This window comes from Asterias rubens, chromosome 16 (assembly GCF_902459465.1).
Source record: "Asterias rubens chromosome 16, eAstRub1.3, whole genome shotgun sequence".
NCBI classification, from domain to species: domain Eukaryota; kingdom Metazoa; phylum Echinodermata; class Asteroidea; order Forcipulatida; family Asteriidae; genus Asterias; species Asterias rubens.
This window is the reverse complement of record NC_047077.1, coordinates 7,521,645-7,543,612: the sequence shown is the minus strand read 5'-3', so window position 1 is coordinate 7,543,612 and position 21,968 is coordinate 7,521,645. Positions and strand designations below refer to the sequence as shown.

Here is a 21,968-nt window from a genome sequence, read left to right as displayed (position 1 = left end):
TAAAATAAAACGGTAAACTGTCAACATTTTGTCCCCGAAGCGAAAACAAAATGGCTGACATTTTGTTTGTGAGGGAGAACGGTCAGGTTATTAGAATTGGTTCCAAGTCTGTGATCGTGCGTATTGGCTGAAACAGCGCCCTCTTGTGAGTTAGAGCGTGTGAAAGCACATAATGCAAGGGAATTCTGCGTGGCTGATGATGAAATAACTGCGGTGTCAGACTTGAAATCAAGTCTATCACGTCATGTGCATTGATACTGCAGTCACAGTGCTACGGCTGTTACATGTTTCTGTTGCAGTGATCTCTGATCAGTCAGTGAGTAAGTGCATTAAATTCAGAATTAAAATTTCCAACTCGTTACTCCGAAACTGAATCGGCCGTTGATTTAAATCATCATCACTGTTTTTTCCTGATAAGGGGAACCGGTATAAGGGGAACCGGTATAAGGGGAACCGGTATAAGGGGAACCGGTATAAGGGGAACCGGTTTAAGGGGAACCGGTATAAGGGGAACCGGTATAAGGGGAACCGGTATAAGGGGAATCGGTATAAGGGGAACCGTTGTATGTTTTCATTTACAAATTAATCAACAAGTAATGTAATCAATATTTTTCAGAAATTCAGTTCAAAATTAACATTTAAGAAGTCTGCATGTGCAACTTATTCAAAAGTTAAGTTTGTAAGGGACTCCCTGGGTATAAACAACCTTTTATCTAATTAAAAAACATGAAACAGAATATTTGTGCCTGAAACGGAATTTATGTTTTTGTCAAACGGAATTTGCACTTTTCTGAAACGGAAAATCAGTGGCCCTAGAATTGGCACACTGATTTCATCCACACTGCACTGTGTGGCTCATTACAATGGCTGTACATGTACTTACATGAGTTGACACATAGTCAGTCACACTCACTGAGTGGATTCCAACATGGAAATCAGTTACTCCCGCCCACCTTTCAATATACAGAATGCTGATTAATATCAGGAAAATACAGCACTACACACAGGTTCTGCTTAGACTGACCATTATAAATTCTTTGTATTTTAAGGATTGTGAATACTCTCGTTGTATGTCTAATGCCTACACATACAGTTAAATGTGCTAATACCATTATGTGTACATTGTGCAGTCAGTGTACAGCCAAACATGGCCTAAATGCATCACGTAACACACATAATACACACTTATGCAGTGCATAAAAAAAGGTCAAATCATTTTCACTGCAGTTAATGTACACACATAGAGAATCATGAGCCTAATACATGATGGTCATTTACAGTGCTGGTAGTACATGTACAATGTATATACACACACTTACACATTATATACATGTGTGTATACCTCAGCGACCCGTCTGCCTGTCATGCCTGTACAACTAAATTGTACATTGTTAGACATCATTTTCACTGCAGTTAATGTACACATATAGAGAATCATGAGCCTAATACATGATGGTCATTTACAGTGCTGGTAGTACATGTATGTACACACACTTACACATTATGTATGTATACCTCAGCGACCCGTCTGCCTGTCATGCCTGTACAACTAATATTGTACATTGTTAGACATTACTTTGAAAATACACTCAGTGACACAACCCTTTGAACATTTTAAAGACAATTTAGTCACTTTGCGATGCTCAATTGTATGATTTTCAGTTAAGAAACATCAACATCTATGCTGTAATTTGTTCCATTACAGGCATGACAGAATGGTTAAATATTGTATTTCTTTTTTCAATTTTCAATAAGCTTTATGTTTTCAAGAAAACCACAAAATGTTCAACATATCTCATCAATAACCAATACTAAAAAATATTTCGCATATTTATAACTCCTTTAAGCTTACGTGGTATATTTTGTAAATAACTCACCCACAATCAGGTGCTGGGCACCATCTGCAGTCAGGATCCATCATCAAGAGACGTCTTAAAGTGAATTCCTCATACTTATTCATTAACATCTCGTCCTGTAGGACCAACTTGATGTCATTAGGATGTAACGGTTCAGCACATTCTGGACATGCAATGTTGACTCTACTCTCTGTGATTTCAATCTTTAAGTACTGTCGAAGGCACTCTCTACAAGAGCGATGTTCACATGTCATAATGTCTGGGAACTGATCCTTCTGACGATCCATAAGACATAAAGGACACTCCATGGTGCCAGAAAACTTACTTGAAGATCCTCGTAGGTGTGAGTTGTTACGCATTGAGACAACACGACGATGTGATTTAGAGGATGGAGACGTGCTACTGTGACTTGCCGCATCTTGTAGACTTCCTCGTCGTTGTTTGGATGAACGTTGGAGGAAGCGGGGGATAAAGCTGCTCTGTTTCTTGCGCTTTACTGAGTCTGAGGTTGCTTGGGATGTAGCGGACTGGATAGAACGAGTATCAATCTCAGGACCCTTCATGTTCAGGATTGAGTGGGACAACTTCTTAAGGTCCCCCCAATTGGGATTATAATTAATGCTATCTACTGTTGTATACTTCTTCAATGGGACATGCAAGATTTCCTTTGTTGTTTATTTCAGTGCAGGCAGCCACTTTAAAGTTTTGAAAAAAATGCCCCCAAAAATCAACTAAAAGAAAACAGCAGGACTATAACAATAGTATGATTTTTCACAACAAGTACAATGGTCTAACAGTCATGTTGATTAATATTGTGTTGTTGTCCAAACTCCAGAGTTAAATGAAGAGACTGTTGTTTGCCCTCCTACTTGGGCCGATCGCTGAAGATGAATTCAAATCAAACAGCTTTCACTACAGCTCTGGATAAACTGTATAGTGTGTAGTACATACGTCATTCCACTCTTTGATTCAGGGCCATTTCAATTCACTCTAGTGTGTAGTTCCAAGTATGACTGTCCTGTAGTGGCAAAATAAAAAATACACAAATCAATCGATCAGAGTCTGGAAACGGGCTTATAATTACCATCAATATTTCATACACCTGTCCATCTATATAATATTTCAATTAAAATTATAAATTTGCTTTCAGAAGCTCTTGGGAAAGTGTGGCTTCTAAATGAATTTTGAAAGAGCATTTTTTACAATCAGGGTTCTCGCATGGATTTTTCAAAACTGAAAAGCATGAACAGTTTACAAAGGAGATTGAAGGTTCTTTTAGAGCTTGTTCAACTCATTGACTCAGGTCTCGTAAAATAAATTCTGGTCTACAATAACAATTTTTCAGCAAAAACCTCTGCAGTTTGTTTAGACCCCACCCCCCTGCAAATTCAAGCATTGGTGTATATTTACACACTGTCGAGCATTCAATTTATTACAAGCATTATTTTAAGAACGATCTCTTGACTGATGACTGATGTCACAGGTTTTCAAGGACTAATTTTGTTGTGTCTGTTTTTCTTTGTTTTGTTTTTGTTTTGTTTTTTTGTTTTTACAAAGCCTTGAACACCAAGCAGGGTGGATAAGTGCGCATGACAAGTCTTATTATTATCATTATTATTGATGAGTCACACACCATTTAGTCAAAATTCCTTAAAAATGTATTTATGTACTGTCGTACTCGTTATTTCAGACGATCACACAAATCATGAACACTGTCTGCGACTATTACAGTATGTCAGCTCTACCAATCGTGTGTAAAACCTTAACATCAAACTAGAAACGTGACAACCTCGCCCGTCCTTATTACATATTTCTCAGTTGTCATTGGAGATGTTACTATGAAGGCAAACACAATTAGTTTGTGGTTTGCTGATATTGAGTATGTGATAAAGTCATAAATGAAAGATGAGCAACCAAATATAGCACAAGTGTATTTTCTGTGAATTACATACAAAATAATGCACTTATAATGATTTTTAAGTAGGATGCAATTGACTAAAGATAAGAAGATGGTTGCTCATAGGCCCATTCTTTACTTAGTAAGTACCCATTTGAGTTTTCAGTGTTTCATTATAAATTGTTTATCATTGTTTTACCATAGCATGTATGGTGGCCTGACAACATCATCCCACTGACTGCAAACAAATCCCTCAACAAATCGTACAGGTTTTTCAATAATCGATCTTTTGGTTTTATGACTTGTTCATATCATGGTGCATGGAGCAATGGAATGAAATTCCTCTTGGCAACGAGACCACATGTGTAATAATCACTTGTTTCAGAGCTCAGTTACCCTGAGCTGTGGAGAAGAAGGAATAAGCTTTCCACTGATCATTGATTTTAGTGCCATGATATCAACAGGTCACAATATAACCCCAAATATCTATAATTGTACACATGACATAACTTTTGCTCTCCATACACTGGGGTTGGCTTGGCCAAACAATACAAACACTTCTTTGTGGGTTACAAAAACAATAATTGGGTTTAACTAACTGTATGTATGACAAGACATAGGGCCTACATGTTACATGTACATGTATGTTGTAGAATTAGGGATCTTTGATAGCTCCAACTCTATGGTTAGATTTGGGACAGTTTCTAAAATCCACTTTTGTACACTAGACATGGGACTACCCATCTACAGTACTCAATTTCAAAGCGAATGATTTACAGTGCTCTCCTTGGTCTACTAAACACAGAGGATCACTCTAATTACCAACTAATTACTCTGGCTGTTTAGTTCAGTATTGAAAACCATTCCTATTGAATACATTATAATGTATGGGCTTGTGAAGAAGCTGATGGATGACAAACTACAAATGTACAGTACATGTTACAAGGCTGACACCGAGGCATTTTCTCATCTTCTTGGTATTAAAGGGGACCCTATGAGAAAATGTTAAATTTTTTAAATAAAGGGAACATTACTATAACAGAATTGGTTTTGCTAGCAAAACAGTTGCTGGCAGTGTAAGCAAACCTGTAGAAGTTTGAGCTTGCCCGGCCATCTGCGTCACTAGAGAATAGTGAAAACCCGATTAAAAATTTTGCATTGCATTGATGACAAAATAAAAATGAATGAAATGCTCACTGAGCGATAAACTCCAAACGCGAAATTAGATTATTTATTTCTCATCAAATATGAATTTTCAGAGAAGAAATATTTCAACGGATGTTTTCTACTACCATCATCATTAGACCATGTAAGTTTTATGTAAATCTGTGATCTTCACTATTCTTTTCTTACCAATTCTGTAACCTTCCTTTAAGTAATTTAATTTTTGTTTTAATTTAAAAAGAAAAAGCTGTTTTGTTTCTTAAAACAGTGAGTCAAATAACTCAGGAACCCCAGCCAAGACAAGACTTAATTACACGTCAAATGATCAATAAAGCATTTTTTTTAAATAAAAAATAATTCAAAATGCTAGCAAAATTCACGATAAAGCTTAGAATTTGCTGTAAAAGTGAGTTAGTTTTTTTATTTAATTTTATTACAAATAAGCTTGAACTGTTTTATTTCTTACAACACATGATTAAATTACACCAACCACTCTTATGGAGATAAATAGCGCAAATGCCAAAAAGTGACATCACTGACTGGCTGTCTCATGTATCATCACATTAAAGTTCCCAACTAATGCCATGAAAGGTCCATAAAACAGCAACTCTGACTAAAACTACAAATTTACAGCAAAGTGAAAAGAAAATTTCAATCAAGGAATTTAAATATTTTTCCAATAGAAAATAATGTTTTTATGCAGAGATTTTCCTCCAGTTGTCACTCATATACTATAGGGTAGCTCATTTGTGGAGGGCAGCGCACACAGAGCGAAAGCTACGCCCGCTCAGGTTCAAAAGGTCTTAACTGATGAGTTGTCTGAACGGTCGAGCTGTCTCAATTCAATTCTTCAGCGGAAAAAAATACGGAAACAATGTCCCAGTGATCGTATAAACTGATAATGGGAGACTTTTTGAAAGCTCTGCCACTAGAGGGCAGCAGACCTACCGGGTAAGGGTGCACAACTCCTATAGCAAACAATGGTAAATGCTAAAAATTCAAAAATACTCAAAAAATATTTAGAAGTCTCTCAGCCTCTTGAAAACTAAATCAGATACATTGTCATACACTAAACTTCAGATTTCTTCTAAATTTTTTTGTTGGTCAGCATTTTGGACTTTTTGCTAATTACCCTAGAAGAAACACTCCCAAAAACTCATGCACACCACTTGTTATCCTTGGGGAACTCGTGTCCGGTACGTCCTGTTCCAGAACAGTGCGGTTTACACATGTATGCTGGCATTGTGTTATGAAAACAAAATACAGTTTGGCTAAATCTAAATTATACAAAATCAAAAACACGCAAAACACAATGTATTTGCTGTCAGTGACCATCACTCACGCTTCTCCTATTCCTAAGTTGTTGACATTACCTGGTGAATGGCAGATAGTCTACAGTTTCCCATTACCGTTGAGTATTTGTCCCTTTTTTGTCTGGTTCCGGCCCCACAGCCCCTTAAATACAACAAGCGATAAAACACAACGGAGCCAGACTGTGCAGAAAAGAGTGTACATGTAGAAGGTACGCTGTACGAGGAGAATTGTTAAGTTTGTGTTCTAGCTGCATAATGGCACCTGTGCGTGTTTCAAACAAACTATACCGGAAACCAGAGCATGCCTCATGGTGTCATGCAGGGAATGGACGCTCTCTTCACCTAGCGAGCAGAAGTGCCAACGAAATCATATCTTTTCCTTGTTGGTAGAAAAAAAATTAAAAATTAAAAAAACGGAACATGACGGGGAAATTTTAAGTGCGATAGATCAAGCCGAAAATGGGTAAATATAAACCCTATTAAACTACAGTCAGACAGTCTTTGTTTTCTTTAAAGACACACACTATTGTCAAAGACCAGTCTTCCCACTTGATACAACATAATGCACAAAATAAACCTGTAAAAACTTGAACTCAATTGGTCGTCGAAGTTGGGAGATAATAATGAAAGAAAAAACACCCTTGTCACATGGACCGAGTTGCGCACTTTCAGATGCTTGATTTGACTTCGAGACCTCAAATTCTAAATCTGAGGTCTCAAAACCAAGTTTGCTGAAAATTACTTCTTCCTCGAAAACTACGTCACTTCAGAGGGAGCCGTTTCTTCCAATAATTTTTAATTATGTCAGCAGCTCACCATTACTCATTACCAAGTAAGGTTTTATGCTAATAATCATTTTGAGTAATTACCAATAGTGTCCACTGCCTTTTATGGGAAAAACTTGATGTATCAAGTATATTCGATATTGAATTTTTGATCGGTTATTAAATAAAAACGACATTGCCGGATGTTAGTATTTGTGTCATGGTTTTGAAAGTGGTAATAATGGAGCAAATCTGTTGACTAGCTGTCAAAATTCTACGTTTTTTTTTTTACCATTCGCTCGTTCATTTTGAGTATACGTCAAAATGCATCATTCATAACCCTCTGACTTCGCCATTGGGAAGAGAGTAACGTTATCGCAACTACCAAAAACAACTAGGTTAATCTGAATCTGGATTTAATTTGGATAACTTTCCGTATGGCGCCACCACTTGTTCACTCATTTTTACAAAAAGGGATATCTCATTGAGGTAAATAAGATACTATATTATTTCATATCGAATGAAAAAGTGGTGGCGCCATACGGAAACTTTTCCGCTAATTATTATTAATGTTATAAATATAATAAGTAAATAAAATATATGTTATTAAAAAGGTATTTTTATTACTACGAGAACTGATCCAATCAAAAATGGCGTGTTTTTTTTATACACAAAAAAGTTACACATAGGCTCTACTGTACTATAGTTAAGTAGTAGTACATGTATGTAAATTGTACTTAATTTATTGAAACCATCTTGTTTAGTCATATGATATATTATTATAAAGTAATATACAGGTAGTATAATAAGTAGTTTGTTGTACTTAATAAAATAATGAGAACGGTAGATGACCAACAACAACATGTGTACTGTACTGACCGGCCTAACAGTTTTAATTTAGAAATCAAATGAAATAGAATACTGCCCGATCATCATGATCATGGCGACGAGCACGACGGTCAACTTCTTCACAAAATGTTTGCCAAAACAGACAGAAGCAGTCAACAAACTAAGGCAATATAATCAATGTCGATACTTACTTATCAAGCTTTTGCTGTCACATGGTTGTCTTCTTGATGTTGTAAATAAATGTTACGGTAAATTCTTTCACTAGTTCTACGACAACACAACAAGTAATATCTGCTTTTGATGGATGGCAACGTACATGAAGTGCGCGAGTTGCACTTAAAAAGAAGCAGGAACAAACCGTATGTACGGGGATGGTCGGACATACGTGTACATGCGCGGCCCGTATGTGATTTTGTGCTTCCACTATCGGATGACGTCATAAATTCCTGTTTGTTTACTGATGAATAATAAACACGATATTTTATTAAAAATAAATCTCCTTAAACTACTGTTTCTTTAATATAAATATGTTGAAATGTTCACTGTTTAGGTTATACTGGGTTTTATATTTATGATAACCTAGAAGTGATAATGATACTTTATTAAATTGTGTTTTTTTACGTGGTGTCCTTATACCTAGTGAAAAGGTTGTGTTCGTCACCACTTCGATATTTTCCGGGAAATTCCGGAAATAAATCTTACAAGAGGATGGCGCCCTCTAGTGGTGACAACTTTACATCACCAAATTTGGGTCATGCGCCAAACCGCGATTTTCGGGTTCAGAGCAAATCACTAAAGAACGTCAACAAGCGTCGATGTCCATCATGCATGCTGCCCTAGGAGCCGCCGCGCCAAACCTAATTTGTCTGGGATTTATTTTATTTGAGCACAGAGCATTGGTTTTTTTAGTGATAAAGTAATCCAAATAAAATTGTTTCCTTCAAAGTATTCCTTGTATGAAAAATGAATCGCTTATTTCGCAATATTTGCCTATAGTGACCTTACTGTTGAATTGACTGTTCTCCATGGGTGGACAATCAACAACAAAAATGTGACGCAAATAAGCAAAGCGATGGGGGAAAATGTGATTGGAAAAACAAATTATCAACAAAATTAAAAATACACCTGTCTTTGAAAACCTGTTCACCAAGTATTCCGACTGGACTACAGTACTATAACGTTCGCACGCGCAGCAGGCATGCCTTGGTGATTGCCGCATTGTTATGCTGAATATGAATACGAACAATAGGGGTCTCAAAATATGTACAAAATTATTTCCTAAAACTCTTGATTTTGTTGGAAACTTGCAAGGCAAAGTATAAAATTAATATTTAAAATGACCAGTATGCATCATTTCCTTCCTCTTCAACAATGACTGTACCTTGCCAGCCTGAGAAAATGCTCTGGAAGGTCACTGTGTATCTTGAGTGACGGTAGTTGACAGTATTTGACTTCAACTTGTAATTGGCGTTGCGAGCGTAGACATGTGTTTATTTTCTAAGCGGGGTACACACTGTCTGTACACGCAACATTCATAACATTAAATACAATGAATGTGTTGTGTGTTTACGGTTTCTGATACGGTTTCTGATCAGATCACGTAGACTCCAATCAGTAGGTGATTATTTCTCATCTTTTGTATTTGTAGAAACTAATATAATATTGGGTTAGTAATGCTGTACCTAGGATTTGAGGCATTGCATGGTGAGATCAATGAATGTATATTTGGTTTGCGGTAACACCATGTCACGTGTGTATCTACTTGCCAGGTAGAGTTGTTCTTAGGGAACTGTCTTGCTTTATTCTACTGCCGTGGAGTAGATAATCGGAGGTTCGGGAGACTTCTAAGTTCTGAAAAGAACTGTCCTGCTTTTTAACTATTACCAGGGCGGATGGTATAGAAATTAGACTGGACTACTACTTTAGCTTATAGGATCGTACCATTAACTGTACTGCCGCGGAGTCGGTTCTGAATTGGCCTCAACGTTTCGACTAGCTTGCTCTAGTCATCGTCAGGAGACTGTACCTCATCTAAAATAAAGTCTACTCTAAACCGCCACTTGAATTGAGTGTTGTTCTTCACCTTCTTTCACTTCTTCAGGTTCAGTAACTTGGCACTTGCCTTGTCATTAGCCTTTTCATATGCTTGTAATACAAGTTGTATATTGTAAGTTGTATTTGTAAAGTTGTTGTGTGGTATTTGTAAATGTAAGGAGCCGATCAATATTTTTAATTATATATCAAAACAATCAATCATTACTTATTATAATTTATACATTATTTATACAAATCTACTTCAGCTAGGCCTACTTCTAGAAACTAATATTATAGGCCTAACTTTATAAATAAGGCTCTCCTGGCCTGGGCCTGGGGAGCCAAGTTATAGTTTCTAGAAGTAATCTACTTGTATCTAATTTTTTCGAAGTTCTAGAAACTATAATTTCGGGAGCCTTAGTCTGTAGTTGTAAAATTGAAGTAATCAAGACTCAAGACAAGAGCAAGACAAATAAACAAACAAACAAACAAGTAATCCAGATCAAGACTAGCCCACCTTGTTGAGCTGTTAATTGCTCTCTTTTAACATCGGAATCATAACTGTATATTATTATAATTACCTCACACCAATGTGGCAACGTAGGCCCTTCCCTACTTTTTATTAAAAAAGGAAATATAAAAACAGGCAATGGTTGAATGGAGGTAACCATGGTAACATTGATATCACTATAAAGTTTCCAAATGTTCTTGTGAAAACATTGTTTTTTTCACGTTCCCTGATACTGAATATTAATAACTTTTTATTACTTTTGCATAATTTCTTTTATACATTTTTTTTAGCACACTTATCAAGAGGAAATCTGCACTTGCTTCTAATGAAGATGGACAAGTAATCTACTGGTCTTCAAACGAGGATTGTTAGGTCATGACCAACACATTGGATATAGGTACTGCCTACAATAGCTTGGCACCAAATGCAATGAAAAGAAACATTACTCAAATGAGACAAAAGACACAATACATCAGCACGCTTCCATTAAAAGGTATCAGTGGCCAATAAAAACAATGATCCCACGGATTGTTCGTCGTCGTAAAGCGTGGCTCTTCTGCATCGTTGCTATAGGAACAGTATGCTTCCTCTTTCAGTTCTTAGGGATTCACTTTCTGAGTTCCAACGATCGTAAAATAGAACAGTCATGGTATAAAAACAATAAGCCAAAGGCTCATATTAAACCAGCAATAATTGGAGTGAGACCCAACGAGGCATCTTTGTATTCACCAGACCCAGATGGAAACTTCGGGTGTTTAGATCTTACAACTAAGATTCCATTCTATAAAGTTAATGATGAGTATTGTGACTGCGTTGGTGATGGATCCGATGAACCAGGAACAGATGCTTGTCCTAATGGAAGGTAATATAACTACATGGACTATAACTCCCCTCTCTTCTCCCCCCTCGTCTCACTGGTTGTCCCCGCCCTTCTAACTTTACCCTTATTGTCCCAAATACTTCAACATGTACTATTATTACAGTAACCAATTGCCAAACTTAAGGATTCGGGGCTGAAGCCAGTAGGCCCAAATTATTATTACAACTGCTTATTAACTTTGAAAGAATTGTGATCTCAGGTCTGGAATTACACACAAGCCATGGAGGCCATGCCTACGTTGCCCCTGGTCTTGGCATTGGTGCCCCTTCAACAGTTTTCCATAGACTTTAAGATTTCCTCATGGGAGTGGCCAAAATGAAAATAGCCTTGCCCTTTCAAAGATGAACTTCTAGGCCTGCGACTCTGATGAACTCATAACAACTAGCATTTAAAAGCTTTGTAAATTTTTCAGGTTTTATTGTTTCCAAGACCAGAAGTTTATCCCATCTGGTAGAGTGAATGATGGCATATGTGACTGTTGTGATGGAAGTGAAGAATGGAACCAGTCTGCAAGCATAAGGAAGGTCAAAGGTTAGTTAGGGTCAAAGGTCATATGCCTCTTATCTATTGTTGATGTCTTTATACCCAGGTCGTGTGATGTTTTCATTTACTGATATGACCAACCCCTCTTAGGAGTGCAATTGCTTTTGGTGATTGGTTTTACCATTTGAAGAGGATGAAAACAAGTCATAGTCCTAAAATGGTTCCCTGGATTACAGCCTATAGCTACTTAACACTTCATGTTTTACACAATTTTTGTCAGTCTGAACAACTTCAATGATTAATTTTGACGTAAATTACTAAAGCAATGCCTCTAAACCCAATAGGAGACTTTCCAACGCTAGGGCGGCAGCAGACATACCGGGTAAATTTCCATTGTTTACGTAGTTCTGAACATGCGCATAATTCTGAGAACAATGGATTTACCCGGTAAGTCTGCTGCCCTCTATCGTCCCAGAAAGTCTCCCATTGAATTGTTGTTTTATTTTAGATCTTCCACACAGTAATCAAGTCAAGGTAGCTCCTTGTGAGAATGCTTGTAAGGGAAGTGTCAAGTTTGTTGCTGAACAGGAGAAGATGAGGCAGATAGGAGCCAGACTAAAGCAACAGTATATAATAGCAGGCAAAAACCACAAGGGAGAGGTTAGTTATGCGCAAACCCCTGAGGGCTATCTTTATCTAATCAAGAGGGGTGCATTTACGCAGTCGTAACCAACAACTGTTTTGGTTAAATTGGCCATTGGCTGAACACTGTCAAATGACCAAAACTGTTATTCGTTACAGCTGCAAAAATGCACCCTCGATCAAGTCACTTTTTTGTTGTATAGTTTAGTTTTGGTACACAGTTTGCTGTGATATTTTTGCTAGTTGAGCACAGCTCGGAATATACCCTTCCCTTTTTGATAGATGTGCTTTAATGTTTTACACAATGCATCACAGAGTATGAAATTGAAGCCTTTATGTTTTGTTTTCCAAACAGATGGTTCATAGCATTTTAAAGGGAAGGTACACATTTGGTAATTACTCAAAACAAATATTAACTTAAAAACTGACTTGGTAACGGTCATTGGAGAGCTGTTGATAGTACAAAACATTATGGGAAACGACTCCCTCTGAAGTAACGTGGTTTTTGAGAAAGAGGTAATTTCTCACTAAAATAATAAAAGACTTTTAGCTAGAAGTCTTTTATTCCTATCTGAAAGCACACAACTTTATCCCTCAAGGGTTATTTCTTTCATAATTTTCTCGCAACTTTGATGACCGATTGAGCCCAAATTTTCACAGGCTTATTATTTTATGCATATGATGGGATACACCAAGTGAGAAGACTGGTCTTTGACAATTACCAATAGTAGACCTTCCCTTTAATAAAATAAATGCATAATGTTTGATTCACACTATCTCTCCCTGAAGATACAGCCCTGGGGAGGCTCAGAGAAATGTTTTACCCCGACAGTTACCCTTGCGCACTGTCATATTGGGTCTCTATTACATGGGTTCCAGTTGCAGGTTTCAAGAAAACCAGGGAAAGGAAGTGTCAACACCCCTGGGTGTTGACACTTATCCCTATTCCAGAGGGGTGTTGACACTTACCCCTACTCCAGAGGGGTGTTGACACTTACCCCTACTCCATAGGGGTGTTGACACTTACCCCTACTCCAGAGGGGTGTTGACACTTACCCCTACTCCATAGGGGTGTTGACACTTACCCTTACTCCATAGGGGTGTTGACACTTACCCCTACTCCAGAGGGGTGTTGACACTTACCCCTACTCCAGAGGGGTGTTGACACTTACCCCTACTCCAGAGGGGTGTTGACACTTACCCCTACTCCAGAGGGGTGTTGACACTTACCCTTACTCCAGAGGGGTGTTGACACTTACCCCTACTCCAGAGGGGTGTTGACACTTACCCTTACTCCATAGGGGTGTTGACACTTACCCCTACTCCAGAGGGGTGTTGACACTTACCCCTACTCCAGAGGGGTGTTGACACTTACCCTTACTCCAGAGGGGTGTTGACACTAACTCCTGCTTCAGAGCATGGGTGGCTATTCTCCGGGTATGCTTTATCTCTTTTTTACATGTACTTTTCTAATTATTTATTCATTCATTTGTTAATACTTTTTATTTATTTGTTTTAATTAACTATTTATTTGTTTATTTATTTATTTGCTATTTGCTTGTCTAATTTTTGGTTTTGGGTTGTTATTTTAATTTGTGCTTTGTGTAAACAGATTATTTATATTAGTATTTATTTCAAATTATTATTATTTTCCAAAGAGAGTATTTTATATAGTGTGTTTGCTTCCCTATGTGACTGGATTAACAGGCTTTCGAGCTACAGTGTTTAATTATACTTTTGTTGATCCTGGCCATCACATTAGGGTTGTTTTATAATTTCCTGTGCCCTTATTGTTTTTCTTGCTTTGTATTTACTTTTGTACATGTACTTATAATTATCTATTTGACATACTGTCTGCTTGTATTTGTAATTGTTTATTGGTCAAATAAAGAATAAGAATAAGAATAAGAATGGCAGATGCAATTGTGTCTGCCATGCAATACTGTCCGCTCCCGACACTGTTGCATATGCAATCGTGTCCGGGGCTGTGCAAAAACCATCCGGCTGACATGTGCATGACTGTACATGTACTGTGCGCGCGAGCCTGCATGCACTTAACCTACGTATATACAGCATGAATATTCATGTATTTTATGACATTCATGACATGCACTTAGATTGTTAAAAAAAAAAAAATGGTGAAGGTGTTCCGTCGACCACAAGCATTTACTTTTTTACTGCAAGGACGGTTTTGAACGGGGGCGGACACAACTGCATATGCAATGTGTCCGAGCATATTCAAAACCGTCCGGCGGTCATTATTGCATATGCAATAATGTCCTCTGGATAGTATTGCATAGAGGACATAATTGCATGCGACACCCATTTGCCGGAGCAGATCGGTGGTAAATCATAGTGAAAAGGCGGACAATTATTCACAGGGGTGGGGGGGGGGGCAACCCTGGAAAATAGAGTAGTGCGAAAAGGCCTGTATTGTGTTCTTGTACTTTCCTGTTTTTATCCCCTTTGCATTGTAGCATAGAATAATTAGTTAATTCAACAATTTCATCGTCAAACAGCAGCATGGCCATGATTTGTTCACATGCCCCAAAGGCAGCTAATTCCCCAGGCACACCCGTGCCTATGACACTGTCATTAAACTGGGACCCGTGCTAAGCATGGATGGTATGGTAGTGTTTCCTTGAAGCTGTCAAAGTTAAGGCAAAACCATGGGAAGTAGTTTGGAGGATATGTGAAGCTAATGATGTTGATTTGTTTTTATTTTTCGTTTGATAGATATATGGCAGTAATGGAGAATACTACAAACTCAGTAAAAATTGTTTAACTCGATACATCAACTACGCTCACTATACAGTCTGTCCTTTTGAAAAAATCATCCAAGAGCAAAATGGACATTCCTTCACAATTGGCAGATCACCGTCTTGGGATAAAGATGCACAAGATGACCAGGTTGATATATTACTGATGGAAGATGGGGACAGAAAGGGATGTCCAGCTGGAACAAGAAGAAAAACTTATGTGAGTATTGTCTTTGTTATTGTGGAGCATTGTTTATTTCATTTATTTTTATTTGGGACAAACTATCAAGTAATAAACCACAAAGGAAAATGTCCAGTCATTTTCCCTTGTGGTTTATTTTTTGATACTTAATATTAAAAGGCCGCATCCCCTTCAGGTGATCCCCCGGCTGCTGCTTCCCAGGTATTATTGTAAACTTGGGTACACCGCAACTTACGGTTATATGGCTTGTGACTGGCTACCCCAAATAAAGATATTGACTAATAGGGAGAATGCAAACAAAGGGTTAGATAGCTTTAGTTGGTAGAGTGCTGGTACTTAAATCTAGAGGTTGTTGGTTCAAGTCCATTTCCAGTTAATTTGTCTTTGTTTAAACCCAAAACTTGGACGTAAATACATACATTAAAGACCATACAAAATACCCCCCTTCAGCCATCTACATTTAAAAGATCATGTATTAATTAGTACCTTACCATTTTTCTAGATTTTTACACTCATCTTGTATTTTAGAAAAAAACTAAATTTGCGACGAAAAATTACCACGCAACATAAGGGCTTCCCCAAACACGAGCGCCTTTCACCGATGGTGGCAGCAAACATATTACCAAAAATAGTAACGTGTCTGGACGTGTGGTTTCTTCGGGGTTTCTTTGGGTTTATTCGCTGCCGTCTGCACACGACCTGCTAGTGCACAGCAATGGTCTGGTTGCGAACTCATGCTGGCAAAGCTTCTCGTTGTACATATAGTCTGGTTTCATACACACTGCTTGCGGAAGTGAAGGTCGCCACACAACTGTACTGCACTTTTTAGCGGAACAAAACACAGATCGTTTTCCTAATCGCCATGATAAATACACTTCATGAAACCATTGAGAAAGGACAGTGGAACTATTAGTCATGCTTGCAAAATTTCACAGTGTCTGTTTTACAAGTTTATTCGTAAGATTCTAAGAAAAAGGTGAGGTAAATGTACCATTCTGTATTGTCCTGCCAGTGTTCAAGATCTTCGGCATTTATTATCATGTGTCTTCGGGCCTGCAGGTTCGTCGTCGTTGGCCAATTCTTGCTCAAACTGATAGGGTTCCAACCCCCAAATTTCCTCGGATTCCACTTCAGAGTCATCCTCATCGAATGGAGATGATTAATAATACGACTGTTCACAGCTTGCTTTTAATACTTCTTCATAATCGAGTTCGCTTTCAGACGTTGTTGGCTTTATTTTTTACTGTGGCTGTGTGTTGATGTTGTGTGTGCATGTGTGTGGTGCGTGATCGTCACATGTCCACCATGTACTACACAGCTTATCCGGGGCGCAGTAAACAGTCGTTTGGTTATCTCCAACGTCCAGTGACATCACCTTCAGAGCCTTTCTTAAAATGCACCCGACGGCTTTTGTTCGAGAGCAACGGCTGAAAAAGTTGTGCCACATCACGCGATACGCGCTACGCGCACAGCATTCCCTTATAAGTAGTTGTTTACCCGAGGGTGGAGGAGGGCTTTACCATTTCATAGCTGGGGGGGGGGGGGTGTTGTGTTGAAAGAAATCATTTAACAATGATAATTTTTGCATAATTTTTGACCGAAAAGGTATTTATGAATGGGAATCAAATTGTGTTGAATCGAATTTTCAACTAGTGGTTTAAACCCGCCGAGGCCTGGTTCTTGATAATTTACCTCGACTTCGTCTCGGTAAAATAATCAAGAACCAGGCCTCGTTGGGACTAAGCCACTAGTTGAAAACCTCTTCACCACACACTGATTCCCTAATCAATAATACAATAATCAGTGGCATTCCAGGGTGACCAAAACAGGGTTCAAATGACTGATGATATGTTGACCAGACCTTGAGCCTTCTTTTAACTCCTTCATTTATGTCATACATACAATCCCAAGCAAGTTGCATAGTTGCAGTTGTGTTATTTATATCTTGTTCTTAACTTACCCCATCTAATGTTATCTGTTTGATTGTGTATTGCTTCTTAGATTTACTTTGCCTGTGGATTGACAGATGACATCATTAGTGTGAAGGAAACAGATCGATGTGTTTACTCAGTGAGATGCAGCACTCCAGCAGCATGCTAATCTACGTTTATTAAGAAGCGTTTAGAATACTGCAGAATATTCCAGACGTGTCAAGGAAACAGATCATTGTGTTTACTCAGTGAGGTGCAGCACCCTAGCAGCATGCTTATCTACGTTTATTAGACGCGTCAATGACTAGAATACTGCAGAATGTTCCAGACGTGTCAAGGAAACAGATCAATGTGTTTACTCAGTGAGGTGCAGCACTCCAGCAGCATGCTAATCTACGTTTATTAAGAAGCGTCTAGATTACTGCAGAATGTTTCAGACGTGTCAAGGAAACAGATCAATGTGTTTAATCAGTTAGGTGCAGCACCCTAGCAGCATGCTAATCTACGTTTATGAGAAGCGTTTAGAATACTGCAGAACATTCCAGACGTGTCAAGAAAACAGATCATTGTGTTTACTCAGTGAGGTGCAGCACCCTAGCAGCATGCTAATCTACGTTTATGAGAAGCGTTTAGAATACTGCAGAATATTCCAGACGTGTCAAGGAAACAGATCATTGTGTTTACTCAGTGAGGTGCAGCACTCCAGCAGCATGCTAATCTACGTTTTTTAGCACGTCAATGACTAGAATACTGCAGAATGTTCCAGACAAGTCAAGGAAACAGATCAATGTGTTTACTCAGTGAGGTGCAGCACTCCAGCAGCATGCTAATCTACGTTTTTTAGCACGTCAATGACTAGAATACTGCAGAATGTTCCAGACTTATGAGGCTCTCCATTGTACTGCCTTTTTCTTCATCGATCTCATCATAACTGACCCTTCATCAATCATGGTTTTCTTGATGGAACGCCAAGCTGATCTTTCTTCCAAGGGCTTTGCTGCTTGCTTTATTGAGTGACATGAAATTTTACTGGTGTTTGATTTTCTTAGGAAACTTTTAAAAGGGCACCATGGCTGAGACCAGGGGCAACAGAGGCCTTGGCTTTGATAGCCTTCGTAATTTCCAAGTTGTTCAGAAGTCAACTGGCTCATATATTGGGATTGGACACTGAAACAGAAGTCTGGAGGACTAGACCAGATTTGCCCTTGCAGTAATAATAATAGTAATGGTGGCAGTTAGGGCCAGTTTGAATCTTTGCGAGTTTTGCAAGCAATTTAATTGATGCATTTCTTGCAACAGAGACAGAAAACTAAGGAATTTTTTGAGTGAAATGTGAAACTATGCATGAGAGTGATTTGTCTTTCATAAAATATATGTATAATTAGGAGTAATGTATCATGAATACCAGTACTAAAAACGGAGTGTATTTTTTTAGATCTTATTCTAAAAACAAAGTTGTGTAAAGTGGGAAATAGACGGGTTGAATGTACATAAGCTGTCGATAGTTGGGAATAACCTATGCATAAATATGTTGTTTACAAGGAAAGTAGATTATTATTGGTAGTACTAGTATCACGTCCAACTTCTGAAATGATACTTGCTTCTAGCTGACCTGGGCCATATTTCATAAAGCCTGTAAGCACAAAAACTGTTGAGCACAAAAAACCTTTTGTCTAGCAAAAAACGGTTACCAGCCAGAACAACTTACAGTTCCAATTGCTGCAATTGGTACCCCTGTCATTTCTTTGTGAAAACAAAACTATACAGTTTTAACCTGTCACATCTTGCTTTTAGCCAAGAAATTTGCTAAGCAGACATTTCTGCTTATTGGGCCCTGCTGTTAGGTGAAAGCACTGCCCGTATAAAAACATTTTCTTATTTTGTGGTTCATTGCAAAAAACAATAGTAGTGGGTGTGGTGTTAAGGGGTTACCAAGACGAGACACATTGGAGAAATTGATCAACTTTACATTCTAGTAATATCTTGGCGATCTTGGATTAGTTATGTGAACTGACATAAAATTTTCAATAGAGGGCGCTTTAGGATTCATTCAAAGCTGTGAATAGTAGTGACATTTAAACATAATCATGTTTAATTGCTATCAAATTGTTTGCAACAACAGTTGTGAACAATGTTTATCTTATATGGTATTTAAAATGTTTCCAATCCTTGAGCTGGTAAAATTTAAAAATACATTACTTTACAGAAACTGTTTACCAGCAAAACACCATGAAGTGTACACTGCACATGTATTGTTTGTCACCTGTTTGCATCAAATATATTTGCTTAGCAGAAAAAGTGTGTTCATCACCAGTATGATGTGAGCCCATTCCATAAAGCTTACCAATCGTACTTCTAAGCAGGGGGCCAGGCACCAACAAATACATAAAAGTATTTTGGTTAGTGAATATTATTCTGTGCTATTAAAGCAATGTGTTGTGCTCAACAGCTTTACAAAATCTGAGGTTAAATTTAATAGGTCTCTGCTTGTGCTCTTTTAAGGTATTAGACATGATTGATAGAGCTGGCAAAATAGTAACATGGTTTGTGTTCATGTGAGATTAACCACATTCAGTGATAGTGCCAGACTATTCATGGTTTGTGTTCATGTGAGATTAACCACGTACAGTGGTAGTGCCAGACTATTCATGGTTTGTGTTCATGTGAGATTAACCACGTACAGTGGTAGTGCCAGACTATTCATGGTTTGTGTTCATGTGAGATTAACTACATACAATGAAATAAACCTGTGAAAATCTGGACTTAATCCTTCAGGCGATTCGGGGGAAATGCCATGCAGAATTTACAGAACATGCAAACACATTGTCCTTAATGTTGGTTAATAATACGGTTTTGCAGGTTTTCAGATATTTTTTTCTTGAGAGGGAGATATTTTACACACGAAAACATTTCTAGTTTGAACTTCATAATCAGTAACCTTTCAGACTAAATTTAAACAATATTTGTTATCCATACCAATCATGTTTAATATTTTTAATATTCTTGTACTTGATGAAATTTCGCCAGGGTAGTTTTTATACCTAGATAGAAGTTTTGTATTTTATGGGGCGTTCAGATTATTAAATAATCTTGACACATTTTTCATCGAGAAGTTTTCTTACAATGATTCAAGGTAGGGTAAACTTAAACTGGTAATTGTCTGTTCTCTGATTAAGTTACCTCTTTCTCTAAAACTACACTATTTCCAAGGTGGTCGTTTATAAAAATGCTCTCTAGTGCTGTTTACCAAGTACTTTATGGTTATAAACTTGGAGAAAATTTACCAAAATTACACCTTTTAAAGAATTACAAATAAGGACATGAATTATGTTACGCAGTTTGAGAATATTAAAGTTTATTTTGTGTGAAGCAGGAAAAACTTAAGATGAAGTGGTGCTATTTCTTCTGTTCGGATCAGAAATGTCAAACTTAAAATAAAAAAATGAGGAAGGTCATTATATTTGGTGTCTAACTTTCAAATGATATTATTTTTGAAGAGGGCAACAAAACAAGAAAGGATGTACCATACCATTCCTGAGCACAATAATGTGTGTACAGTCGTGCAACTTTTCAGGTGATTAGCTGATTTCCCCTTTTTTCGTTCTAAACAGTGCCATATATAATAACTGAAAAACATGCTGTACAAAATTAAAGTGTGATTGGCCATTTCCTCTTTTCTTTCAATTATAAAGTTGAATATGTCTGTATATATGTACCAACTCTTTTTTAACTGAAACATAATTTGTAGGCTGCTGACAAACTTGATTTTCTGTGTTTAAAACTCATATAGTATAAGGTACGTACATATATACACTTCTACTATAAACTTTGAATTCACGATTTTGTTAAAAAATATTGATGATAAATAAAATAAGTATAACTAATTTGTGAGAAGTCTCATTCTTTGTTACACCATGTATATTTTATTTGTTTACGGGAAGGGGCCGTTTTCATTTATATAAATTTGATTAACATGTGAACTCTTTATCAGATCATATGTTGTGTGAAAATGAGAAGTAGATGGGGTGGGTGAGTTAATGAGCCTTTTGGCTGTAAACCAATCTCTTTTTCTGTGTTTTTGCTTTTTCTACAGGGCCCCCAGGGAGAACAGTGTTTTTACACTGATGGGGGCAACCCCTGTATAAATAATACCGGTACTTAATAAATAATAATAAATGATAAACAATAAATGTTAGGAATATTTACCAGCGGGAAAATATATGATATGCGAAGTTTAACTTGACTATTCTACCCCTCATCTTACTTCCATAAATCGCTCATATACATTCTAGCTGCCATGGTACTATATAGTTCGGATGATGACCCCGAAGAGAAATTGTGTTGTAAATTCAAAAGCCTAATTTAAAAAAAAGATTATCATAGTCCCCGGCGGTAAATAATGTTTGCAGCCGATCAGACAAAAGCGCGATTTCAGACTTTTAAAATCAAGTATAAGCCCGCGATTTATGTCTTTACTTTACTCTTTGAAGTATCGAAAAGGGGCTTTCCACACAGACAGGCGAGGCGCCAAGTCAACTGAGTCCTTGACTCAAAGATAGACAGTTTAAATCCCTTTACAAAATGGCAAACTTTTCAACTTTGGAAGTTTAAGCAAGCAAGTAAGCTATACAACTACAAGCTATACAAGTAAAAGTCACGTGGCTACCAAGAGGTTACGCAAGC

The 21,968-nt window shown here is 37.6% G+C and overlaps 2 protein-coding genes across 6 annotated transcripts in view; one reads left to right on the top strand and one right to left on the bottom strand.

Annotated features, from left to right (window-relative positions):
• Positions 1–8,238, bottom strand: part of LOC117300672 (E3 ubiquitin-protein ligase RNF19A-like) — a 42,808-nt gene extending 34,570 nt beyond the window's left edge. The window contains exons 1-2 of the mRNA XM_033784382.1: positions 8,035–8,238; positions 1,878–2,874 (exon numbers count right to left, since the gene is read on the bottom strand). Coding sequence (XP_033640273.1) covers positions 1,878–2,419 — 542 coding nt within the window. The 5' untranslated portion in view covers positions 2,420–2,874; positions 8,035–8,238. The remainder of the gene's footprint in view (positions 1–1,877; positions 2,875–8,034) is intronic.
• Positions 8,239–9,357: 1,119 nt separating this feature from the next.
• On the top strand, positions 9,358–21,169 carry LOC117300635 (glucosidase 2 subunit beta-like). 5 transcript variants are annotated; one of them, XM_033784319.1, is made up of 6 exons: positions 9,358–9,457; positions 10,679–11,250; positions 11,681–11,799; positions 12,260–12,411; positions 15,130–15,372; positions 17,356–21,169. In XM_033784319.1, exons 2-6 carry the CDS (start codon positions 10,904–10,906, stop codon positions 17,452–17,454), a joined length of 960 nt encoding a protein of 319 aa, XP_033640210.1. In that variant the 5' UTR covers positions 9,358–9,457; positions 10,679–10,903; the 3' UTR covers positions 17,455–21,169. The 5 variants fall into 5 exon arrangements, with proteins under 5 accessions (XP_033640210.1, XP_033640209.1, XP_033640212.1 ...); XM_033784318.1 differs by having other exon boundaries at positions 9,358–9,461; XM_033784321.1 differs by lacking the exon at positions 9,358–9,457 and adding an exon at positions 9,527–9,547.
• Positions 21,170–21,968: the final 799 nt, after the last annotated feature.